The sequence below is a fragment of the Engraulis encrasicolus genome, chromosome 15 (genome assembly GCF_034702125.1).
Source record: "Engraulis encrasicolus isolate BLACKSEA-1 chromosome 15, IST_EnEncr_1.0, whole genome shotgun sequence".
Classification (NCBI taxonomy): Eukaryota; Metazoa; Chordata; class Actinopteri; order Clupeiformes; family Engraulidae; genus Engraulis; species Engraulis encrasicolus.
The window spans coordinates 52,958,165-52,970,664 of record NC_085871.1 but is presented as its reverse complement, the minus strand read 5'-3'; the positions used below and the strand labels follow the sequence as shown (position 1 = coordinate 52,970,664).

Genomic DNA, 12,500 nt, shown 5'->3' with positions numbered 1-12,500 from the left:
ATAGTATAGTATAGTATATTATAGTATCATGTAGCTCTGTTGATGCTTTTTGATTATAATAGGAGTGAAAAGGCCGAGAAGGATAACTATATGATGGTGTATGTTGCCTAGTCACTATTATACAGGGCAGCCACAGGCCATGTGAATATTGACCTGTCATAGTTATGGTGTGCGTGTGTGCGTGTGTGTGTGCGTGCGTGCGTGTGTGCGTGTGTGTGTGCGTGTGCGTGTTTGTGCGTGTGCGTGCGCGTGTACGTGCATGTGTGTGTGTGTGTGAGTGTGTGTGTGTGTGTGTGTGTGTGTGTGTGTGTGTGTGTGTGTGTGTGTGTGTGTGTGTGTGCAGGTCATGTATATGTTGGCCTGTCATAGTTATGGTGTGTGTGTGCGTGCGTGCGTGCGTGCGTGCTTGTGCGTGCGTGCGTGCGTGCGTGCGTGCGTGCGTGCGTGCGTGCGTGCGTGCGTGTGTGTGTGTGTGTGTGTGTGTGTGTGTGTGCAGGTCATGTATATGTTGGCCTGTCATAGTGCCTACAGCAAGTGACTGTGTGTAAAACTACTATAGTGTAAGAAAAGCTGAGAGCTTGCCTGATCCCCCACATGATGTAGGCATTAGTCCAGTAGGCATTAGTCATTAGGTCTGCTGCATTTACTATATATTGCTCTCTTATGAAACACAGGAAATCGTCTTACGGTAAAGACTGACTTTGTGACATGTTTCTGAAGTTTACATACATGCTCATACCTACCACGGCTTCCGTATGAGCGAGTGGTTGTGAGTCAGTCTATTCGTTAATCATTATAAAGATGTGAATGATGATTCTTCCTCCTGCTTCTGCGTTCCGAAACCCCCACTTGCGCAATCTGACCGACGGCCCCAGACGAACATTGTGAATTAACCCCTTAGCGCAGCACTATAGCTCTCTGTAATGTCACAGCAATGTTGTTATGATGTAGTTAAGCATTTTCAGCTAGTGAATAGGGTCGCCGGCGACCCCAGCTGCGTGAGCGCATCTTACTCTGCATCTGACAGAAGGGTAGTACACATGATCAAGTTTGTGTTGAATGTTGACATTTTAATGACTGTAAGTTTTCATTGAGAAATCTCACTGGAATTTTCACTGGAATTTCCACATTAGCCAGATTAGCTAGCTATGCATCAATGAGCCTGCTCTAGGCTTACAACATTTGAGGCCCTTTGTTATTTACTGTAAAGCAGTTTATCAGACACGAACTGTAAATACCGCTTTTGCTGCTTTTGTGGAAAATCAGACAATATCGTGTTATTAGCATATTTATGACAATTCTGGGATGCATTTCTCAAATGCATAGTTGCTAACTATGATTGCTACTTTGTTGGTCGCAATGCAATTTCCCATTGGCAACTACCCAAGTTGCTAAACTGCTAACAACTACACTTTTGAGAAATGCACCCCTGGTTTCACCGCTGCCACATTTGTTTACGTTACTCACAATAACACAATCACAATCTACTTGACTGCAGTTCTTCTTTATCCATTAAAATAACTCGATATGACAAATTCAGGTGAGAGTTTGGCTTTATAACATGCCTTAGTTCTTCGTTATCCATTCAAATAACTAGATGTGACAAATTCAGGTGAGAGGTTGGCTTTAGAACATGCCTTAGACTTAGAGCTGTGATTCTCAAAGTGTGGTCCGGGGACCACTAGTGGTCCGCGACAGAGCTCAGGTGGTCCGCGAGGGGATTTCTACTTTTCCAAGATAAGCTAGCAGTAGGCTATATTTGTAACATTTTCATGTTTTCAACACAATAAGACAGGGTTACAATGTGAATAAAAAGAAAGTGATATGCATAAAAAGTAGCAGTGTCAAATAAGCATCCATCAACTGCCAATTCGATTGACAGGTGGTCCTTGATAATGTTTTGGGGGGACAAAGTGGTCCTCGGTCTGAAAAAGTTTGAGAAACACTGATTTAGAGGTACTGGGTCATCTCAGGTGTTACTGCAGGAAGTAGTCACGAAAGAGAAGAATCTTGATCAGGGTACTGAGGCTACTGTTGATCAGGGTGCTTTCAATTCATTTCAGTTTGGAATTCTAACATCCCACAAACAGATTAGTGCTCACGAGATGCTTTAATTGGACACACACACGCACACACACACACACACACACACACACACACACACACACACACACACACACACACACACACACACACACACACACACACACACACAGTTACAGTTACATAAGGTCTGCAAGGTTAGAGCAGAATGGCTTAAGTCCTGGCAGTAATTAATCCTGCTGAAATTCTTCCGCACTAGAGAAGCAGGAGCTGCAAAATCAGTACATAACCACACAACGCAAAAACACCAGAAGAGACCAAAGAGTTGCTGGACTGTTTTCATAGCAATTGATAGATAGATTGATTGATTGATTGATTGATTGATTGATTGATTGATTGATTGATTGATTGATTGATTGGTTTATTGATTGGTTTATTGACTGGTTTATTGACAACACATCAGCTTCCCCTTTACAGGAGCACAGTTCTTCCTGTGGCCATAGCAACACGAGTGATGAAAGTGACAGAGTATGGCAGTTGAAAGCAGAGCGCAACATTCCAATTGGCTGTCCCTGAACCACACCAATAGCATAGTAGTTCAACTACAACTGTCACTCTCTTCGCTCAAGTCACCTCTTGTTGCTCAAATCGCTTTCGTCTTTTCTGTCACTAGATAAACAATAATAACATGTCAGTTATTTCCTCCATTGTTGCAGCTCTTGTCACTTTTGGTTTGTCAGTACCAGAAGTGTACAGCAGCTAGACTAGTTAGTTGGGTGTAACAGTAGTTATCTAGACTAGTTTAGCCAGAGGAGCTGCAAGGTCTGCACCTACCCACGCCATTATGACATGACACGACAGTGCTACCTGTCTGACCTATTTGTATTGTCTGACCTATTGCATGTGTGAACTTTGACCCTATACTTTCTCTCTCTTTTGCAGGAGTCGTCGTGTGCGTACGTCCTGATTGTGACGGCGGTGTACTGGGTATCTGAGGCCGTGCCTCTGGGGGCCGCAGCGCTGGTGCCTGCGTTCCTCTATCCGCTATTCGGGGTCCTCAAGTCCAGCGAGGTGAGTCACATTATTATATTATACAGTGTGGTCATTTAGCCCAGTGCAATCGACTTGCTTACTAAAACAATAGGAAATGTTACTGTCAACCTTATACACAGTAAATTCTGCAGTGCTCATTTAACACTTAGAGAGTTGATTTGACATCATTTGGACTCAAATGAACTCTCTAAGTGTTGAAGTAACACCGCAACATTTACTGTGTAGTGTCATTGGTCTTATTGGGCAGTCAAGCCACAGCAAGTTTTTATGATGGGTTCTTGGTTGATGACCAGCGATGGGTGACTCCCTAGCTCCTTGGCTTTAGGAGCTTTGTTTGTTGTTTGGCTGTTTTATTGGCATATCCCTAGTATGATCTAGGTATGGTCAACCTAATCAATTTGTGTCTGTTCAAAGGAAGTGGTTCCTTTTTTTTCTTTTACTTTTACTTTTGACACCTCTGCTCGGCAGAAAGCTAATAAAAACTACAATCATGAACAGTCATAATGGTCTGTCGGGTAGACAGAGGACATGTGATTGGCTTTTGGGTAGACAGAGGACCTGTGATTGGCTGCTGAATGTAGTATCCAATGGTGTTATGGGTCATCACTTCTGATGCCAGATTATTACCCATGCCATGACTATTCATGACTCTTGTGTTTCATGCCTCTTTGTCATACAGGCAGTATGGCTCATCACGGCATGCAGATCCATGCTTATTAAATCTTAGTTACTACGCGCTTGCATGTATACAAAGGTGTCCTACATTCTCCCCTGGCCCCATTTCCCAATTCACCTTTATGCCGGCCGGGTCAACACAGAGGGACACTATTCTATTCTGCCTCTCTGGGTCAGTGGGTTTCTTCGTGCTTTCAACACAGACGTGCCCTACAGTATATCATGGATTAGTGCACTCAATGTGTAAAGCACCTAAAACATCTAGGCCATGTTTATTGACTGTGTGACCAGCTAAACTATGTTCGTGTGCTATTTTGATTGTAAATCGGGACCAGAGCTGTGTGTTTAAGATGCATTTTATGGGTTTTGTGGGTCAGAACGGTTTAGTTGTAGTTGTAGGCAGCCGGAGTGCTTTTCACAGCTTGAAAGACACTTCCTCTTGTCTTCTTTGTATGACCAGTGCATAGAAATGTAATTTCAAATTCTTTGTATGACCAGTGCATGTAAAGAAATTGACAATAAAACCCACTTGACTTGACTTGACTACTTGGGGAACTCTTCAGTTCTGATGCTAATGCTAATATGGGAATCAGCTAGCATATGTGACCAGACACAAGACAACAAGACACATGTCTCTCAGAGCATGTGATTTTTTAACATTTGTTTATCTATTTAATTTTTTTGAGGAATGTGGAAGTAGATTTCTTGAAGAAGCTACTCAATGCTTCAGAAAACAGCATGTGTCTGTCTACAAGGATATATTTTTTGAAAGGGCTATATTTTGTCTGTAGCCTCTTACTGCAGCTGGGGTCGCCGGCGACCCTATTCACTTGCTGAAAATGCTTAACTGCATCATAACAACATTGCTATGACATTACAGAGAGCCATAGTGCTGCGCTAAGGGGTTAAAAGGGCTAGCTTTTAATGGCTAGCATTTTCAGAGCTGTTCAGGGAAAAGCTGAATTCTCTGCTTTCTACTTTAACCCTTTTCCACAGAGCCTATGTTATAGGCCTTATTGTCACCAAAATTGTTATGGCCAAGTCTTTATCTGTTACTTAAGACTCATAGCAATGTTGTGATAATGTAGTTGAGTGATTTTAGCAAGTAGTGAATGGGCCAAAGAAGCTACTAAGTGAACACATTCAAAAGGTCACCTATTCATTAGATATTACCAGATTACCAGATCCCCTGTATAAGGTGTCATTGTAAAGCTCAAGTTCAGCATCTACAGTATTTATGCTCTTAAAACCCGCCGGCCTACTTGAGGCCTGTTCATTTGTGGCTGGTCACATTCGTCTCTGGATGTGTGACATGACGTGTCCCTCACGTGTCAAGATGTGAATTAGCCCGAGGAGATGAAACAAGAAGATGTGAATTAGCCTGAGGAGATGAAAGACGCAACAAAAGCTTTTGCCCACAACTGAACTCTTCCGGCCCAGATAATCTGGATGATTGAGGATCTTCACAAACTCTGGAGATTTCACGCAGGGGTGTCAATATAACTCTTGAACCCCTTTGAACATTATCCCCCTGAATCTTAAGGAGATGTGGTGAAGGGCTGTTCTGTTGTGTTCGGAGAGCTGTTGTTTGTTGTTGTGTCTTATACTCATGGTCGTGTACAGTATGTTATTCTTGGCAGCCTTAGCTACATTCATTGGCAGCACGGCAGCACGTGTCCGGGGCTTAAAGTAGGACAATCGTTCCGAAGTAAAAGAAGCATTCTTAAAAAAACAACAACACGAAACTATTTAACTATTACGCCACAAACACCTAGTATCTACGCCAAAAGCACCAACAGTACTCATGCCCCAAACACCAGAACTGCTCCAAGCGGAACTCAGAACTCAGCTGCTGTCGTTCCAGGGTCGCTAGGCAACGGCCATTGAGGCAGCAGACATGTGATTCAGCAGGAAGAGATATATGACAGTAGTGCACTTGGATTCTGCAAATGAGAAACAAAAAAGTCTTCTAGCACAACTCGGAAGGGGTTGTACAGAACCACTCTGTTTTATTCAGAAACAGCAGGAGAATTCTCTTCTCCCCTGACCAAGATTTTACTCTTCTGGGTCTGTTTTTTTTACCCCCAAAATGTCACAGACACTCCGTGCCAAGACAGCTAACGCGGCACTAGAGACTAATACTAAGGTGAATCTGGCATGATGAGGCAAAACTTTTTTGTTCAATGCTCTGACATTTCAGAGTTTATCAGTAGAAGTTACCAAATTATAACAGACTTGAAATAATCAGCCAAATTTGAGCTCATCTCTCACTATATACTTAATACATAACTTGTCTTCTTTTTTCTTTTTAACCCCTAATGTCACAGCATTGTATATTTGCTGTTACCAGAATGGCAATGACCAAATCATTGTGCTTTACCAAAGGCCAAGTGTTATGTCATAGTAGTGTAGCACTTTCAGTGGCTATTACTGCGTTCCAAGGCATTATGGTGCTTTCTTTTTTACGGACATGTGCACCTTTGTTGCAGAAGCAGAGACAGTGAGGAGAGAGAAAAAGAGAGAGAAAAGAGAGAGAGGGAGCGAGAGAGAGAGACAGGCTAGAGCTGGGTACTGACACAGGTTGGATATGAACTTGTGTCCCGATTGGCAAGTGGCCCACATATGATATGGTGCATTACTGCTCCCCTGTACAGGGCCTTTCTAAACTCATTACAGCAGCATTGCTATGAAGCCAAACTCATTACAACAGGGGGGTATTCCAAGAACCTACAGTATTACATTACAGTAAATCATCTAATAGAAGAACCAAGCATCTAACTCAATAATATGTAACCTTGAGGTAGTGGTAACCTTAAATCATATAATACAAGAACCAAACATCTGACTCAATGCTATTTAACCTTGAGGTAGTGGTAACCTTAAATCATCTAATAGATAGATAACCAAGCATCTGACTGAATAATATTTAACCTTGAGGTAGTGGTAACCTTAAATCATATAATACAAGAGCCAAACATCTGACTATACTATTTAACCTTGAGGTAGTGGTAACCTTAAATAATCTGATAGAAGACCTAAGCATCTGACTATACTATTTAACCTTGAGGTAGTGGTAACCTTAAATCATATAATACAAGAACCAAACATCTGACTCAATGCTATTTAACCTTGAGGTAGTGGTAACCTTAAATCATCTAATAGATAGATAACCAAGCATCTGACTCAATGCTATTTAACCTTGAGGTAGTGGTAACCTTAAATCATCTAATAGATAGATAACCAAGCATCTGACTGAATAATATTTAACCTTGAGGTAGTGGTAACCTTAAATCATCTAATAGAAGACCTAAGCATCTGACTATATACTATTTAACCTTGAGGTAGTGGTAACCTTAAATCATCTAATAGAAGACCTAAGCATCTGACTATACTATTTAACCTTGAGGTAGTGGTAACCTTAAATAATCTGATAGAAGACCTAAGCATCTGACTATACTATTTAACCTTGAGGTAGTGGTAACCTTAAATAATCTGATAGAAGACCTAAGCATCTGACTATACTATTTAACCTTGAGCTAGTGGTAAATCATCTAATAGAAGAGTCTGGAGTCGTCATGTTCTTACCTTAATGATATCCATGGGACTATCTACAGCGTATTACCGGGTTGACCACTTCCTGTAGGTCAGGGGTTCCCAACCTTTTCCAACTTGGGGCCCACTTTAAATTATCACAAATGTTCGGGGCCCACATCTGACCCAATTAAGAATAAAACTCACATAAATCAACAGCAACACACACCAAAATATGATTATAATTTTTAGAAAATGATTTCAAGGCCCACTTGGAATACCTTCACGGCCCACCAGTGGGCCCCGGCCCATAGGTTGAAAATCACTGCTGTAGGTTAACCCTTTAACCATGTTCTTGGAATAGTCACTGCCCCGGGACATCAGTCCTGTCCTGTCTGCTACAGATGAAATACCATAAGACAGAGTGGGCTATCTACAGTGTATTATCAGCTTTTCCGCTTGCTGTATGTTAACTTCGCCAGGTTTATCACCCATGTTCTTGGAATACTCACTCCCCCAGATGGAATACCATAAGACAGCGAGGGCTCTAGAGTGTTCATATGTGAGCGAGGGCTCTAGAGTCTTCATACGTGAGCGAGGGCTCTAGAGTCTTCATTTCCTGTCTGCCGTCTGGCCACTGGAGTGTGCCCTGAGCAGGGGGGACCCAGGACAAAGTCATCTGAACCCTACGCCCCCTGCACCCAAAACACGCCATCAGGGACAGAACTTGTTTGAAATGATTTGTGTCAAGTTTAATGTGACTCCATTCATAGTGCTTAAAATCTGAAACTTATTCCCCCTCAGGTTTTTTGAAATGAAGGGTTAAATGGGTTAAAAGTAATGACGATATTATATACAAAAATGTATATCATGTCACGGTTAGAAATGAATGTGTTCACTGGTTGTTCAGCACAGGGGCCACCACAGGGTTCCTGTCTAGAACCTCCCCTGCACTTTGTCTGCCCCCCCCCCCTTGTCACCCCCCCGGTGGCTTCCCTGGCCCTTAGTAAAGTAGTGTAGTCATGGCCTTCTCATACTAGGTCATAAGGGTTGGAGCAGGCTTCACCCAAACACATTGTTCTTCTATTTAGGGTGCTGCTGACCAGAATATTGTCAAACTGTGTAATAATAAAAAGAAAGTTCATGCATGGTGCGACCTTTTCTTACTCTCCAGTCCTCATAAGTGAAGTGTGAGTGAAGTAGTGTAGTCACTTAAGTCTATGAGTGCAGTGGAGTTACGTAAATGCAGGTCGGAGCTGAATGCCGCCGGCCGGCCGCACCATGTGATGTGATCGCGTCCAAATCCCATCCACACACTTGACAAAGCAACCTGTTATCTTGACCACATATACACACACACAGACACACTGATCGACACACACATACACTCACACACACACAAAGCAGTGTTGCAGATATGTTTACTAAACACACAGCTACACCACCGCAACTCCCCCAATGCTCAGCTCCACCAATCCTCAATATCCAATCCTCAATCTCCGATCTCCAATCTCTACTCTCCAATCCCCAGTCCAGCCACTTTGTTCCCAATTCCCCCAAACACTCACACACACGCACACCCACAAACACATGCAGACAAGTATGCGCACGCACTCAGAAAAATACACACACACACACACCTGAGACTGAAAGGAATTAGAGAGGAAATCGAATCAGTGAAGTGACGTGGAAAAGAATGTGTTATATGCTGATTAGCACTGGGGAGCACGCTATGCTAGCAGGGGTGTGTGTCCGTGTTTGTGTTCGTTTGTGCGTGCGTGCGTGCGTGTGTATTTCCGTTCATCTCAGCTGTCGCTTGTTGCTTTTGTCTCCCTCCACTCTCCATCCTATATTGACCTTTGATCTAGCTAGCTTTACCTTCTCTACCTTGAGGTAAACACACAGTAGAGTCGACATTTGACCTGTCTCCATCTGGAGGCAAACAAACAGCAGCTTTCCCCTGACTCGTTATCTTTTGATTTCCTGGCTCCTGTAGAGCAGTGTTTCCCAACCAGGGGTACGGTACGTGTACCACTAGGGGTACGCGAGCACACTGCAGGGGGTACTTGGAAAATGCAATTTTAACAAATATTTGGAGCTTAGTTACATTGGGATGGAGATAACGATTTAGAACTTGACTTAGGGGGTACTGAAGGCACACTGAAAAAGCTTGGGGGGTACATAAGACAAAAAAACTTGTGAAACACTGCTGTAGAGCAGTGGTTCTTAACCTGGGGTGCGGGCACCCCCTGGGGGTGCGCAAGGGATTCCAGGGGGTGTGCGGAATTTTGTTTGTGTCGAGGTTGTGACCAAAACTCGGCTTGCGAACACTATAATTAGACTGAATCAAAACCAAATTATTACATGTTTTGGTCCCCATGTGAAGGCATTAAGATATTGATCAGTGGCTCAAGGTAGACTCATTGTAATTAATCACTTCAATCCTTCTTCTAATCACTTCAATCCTTCTGCGTATACACGTGTAGAAGTTTAGGTTGGGGGTGCGCGGCCTGTCTTTGACACAAGTAAGACTGGGTGCTTTAAGAAAAAAGGTTGGGAAACACTGCTGTAGAGTATGTCTTCTTACCACATCAGCAATACCAATCATCCCACTCCAGGAGTCCTGCCAGTGGTGGCCAAGTCCATCTTGTGTGTTCGTGTGAGAGTGCGGTCCACACAGTAACCGCAGAGATACACCAGCGGCGACGCGATTCAAGCGACAGAGTGTAGCAGCAAGCGATACGAGAGATTGAGGAGACTAGAGTATGTCCGTACAGGCAGAAGGCAAAGCATTCAAGCATTCCCATTGGCTGTGGTCACTGACCTCTATACAGTCATTGGCTGTCGCGGCTTGTCGCCGAACCGCGTCATAGAAAGTTGAAAAGATTTCAACTTCAAATTGTCGCGCTAGTCGCGCAAATCGCTCTAGTCTCCAGAATCGCTTTTGTCTCTCGACTCAATGCAAAGTCAATTACTTCCGTCGCGCGACTCGCTCAGATCGCCGCTGGTGTATTCCTGCGGTAACTTTCCCCTGACTCCTTGTCTTGTGGCAAGTGATTTCCTGCCTCATCTAGAGTTATCACATCACCAATACACATTTCACTTCAGGAGTCCTGTCTTACCAGTGGTGGTAAAGTCCATGTGATGACATCTTGACACCTGTGTGTGTGTTGTTGTGAGAGTGGTCCACAGTGGCTTTCTCCTGACTCACTATCTCTTGACTTCCAGGCTGCTGTATGTCCTATCACATCAACAATACACATCCCACCCCATAAGTCTTGCACGCGGTCAAATTCCATGTGCTGTTTATGTTTAAGACTTTTTGCCTGAGTTTGAGTCTGCCCTGGGTAATTTCCTACCTTCCCAATTTTTTTCTTCGGGTTTCCGTAAACGCACACCGTTTGAGGTGCGTACGGCGGACAATTAGACTCAACTTGAAAAAGAATGGCCGTTGCACACTTAGAACTTCATGCAGTTACATTTAATAGATGACCCTGATGAAGGCGTAAGCCGAAACGTTGGTCTTATTAAATGTAACTACATGAAGTTCTGAGTGTGCGACGACCATTCTTTTTCAAGTTGACTCTACCTTCCCAATTTCCCACAATTTCCTCACCTTGATCAATGTGTTTGTGTGTATTATGGTTTTAACTACTGTAGGTGTACACCGCATTCCACATTATTATGCAAATGACATTTTTCGCTGTTTCCCCAAATAATCAATACAAATGACAGTCGTCATAATTTTCAAGTCATCAGCCATTAGAGTACAATTTAAAAGTTTTTGAATGAACCTTCCAATGATAACGGTATTTTTTTAAATAATAAAATACTTTAAATGCTCTGTTCCACATTATTACGCAAAATAGTTTTGTAGTGTTGTAATCCAAATTTCTTTCTTTTTTTCCCATTTACCTCAAAACAGTTGGAATTTGGTACCTTCTAAATTACATTTCAATGTTCAATACTTGGTGATAAGCTCTTTGTCTTAGTAACTGGAATGCTGCGATTAACATTGAAGTCAATGGTAGGGCATTGCATGGGAGTTATGGAAGCCCAGATATCCTTGATGCTTTGCTCTCAGCTGTTTTTGTTTGTTTGGTCTGGTGACCCACACTTCACTCTTCAATATACCCGTAGATTTCCATGCCACGTTTAGGTGCTTTTGAGGTGATGACATTCTAACGCACCAGACATAAAACCCCATTGAAAATGAATGGGATGCTATGTCTGGTGAGTTAGAATGTCATCACCTCCAAAGCACCTAAACGTGGCATGGAAATCTACGGGTATATTGAAGAGTGAAGTGTGGGTCACCAGACCAAACAAACAAAAACAGCTGAGAGCAAAGCATCAAGGATATCTAGGCTTCCATAACTCCCATGCAATGCCCTGCCATTGACTTCAATGTTAAACGCAGCATTCCAGTTACAGCTTATGACCAAGTTTTGAACATCGAAATGTAATTTAGAAGGTACCAAATGCCAACTGTTTTGATGTAAATAGGAAAAAAAGAAAGAAATTTGTATTACAACACTACAAAACTGTTTTGCGTAATAATTTGGAACAGAGCATTTTGGGCATTTTAAGTTTTTTGTTATTTAAAAAAATACAGTTATCATTGGAAGGTTCATTCAAAAACTTTTGAATTGTACTCTAATGGCCGATTACTTGAAAATTATGACGACTGTCATTTCTATTGATTATTTAGGAAAACGGCAAAAAATGTCATTTGCGTAATAATGTGAAATGCGGTGTACAGTATATGCAGATTTCTTATGCATCTCCTGTGTGTGTGTGTGTGTGTGTGTGTGTGTGTGTGTGTGTGTGTGTGTGTGTGTGTGTGTGTGTGTGTGTGTGTGTGTGTGTGTGTGTGTGCGCGTGTGTGTGTGTGTGTGTCTCCAGGTGGCTGCTGAATACTGTAAGGACACCACTCTACTGCTGATGGGCGTCATCTGTCTGGCGGCCTCCATAGAGAAATGGAACCTGCACAAGAGGATAGCACTACGCATGGTCATGATCGCGGGAGCCAAACCTGGCATGTAAGCAGACACACACACACACACACACACACACACACACACACACACACACACACACACACACACACACACACACACACACACACACACACACACACACACACACACACACACACCTCACCTGCACAAGAGGATAGCACTACGCATGGTCATGAT

At 42.9% G+C, this 12,500-nt stretch overlaps 1 protein-coding gene across 1 annotated transcript in view; it reads left to right on the top strand.

Moving 5' to 3' along the window:
* slc13a4 (solute carrier family 13 member 4) overlaps positions 1–12,500 on the top strand; it is a 45,196-nt gene that overhangs the window by 9,608 nt on the left and 23,088 nt on the right. Inside the window, exons 2-3 of the mRNA XM_063217814.1 lie at positions 2,986–3,114; positions 12,208–12,344. Coding sequence (XP_063073884.1) covers positions 2,986–3,114; positions 12,208–12,344 — 266 coding nt within the window. The remainder of the gene's footprint in view (positions 1–2,985; positions 3,115–12,207; positions 12,345–12,500) is intronic.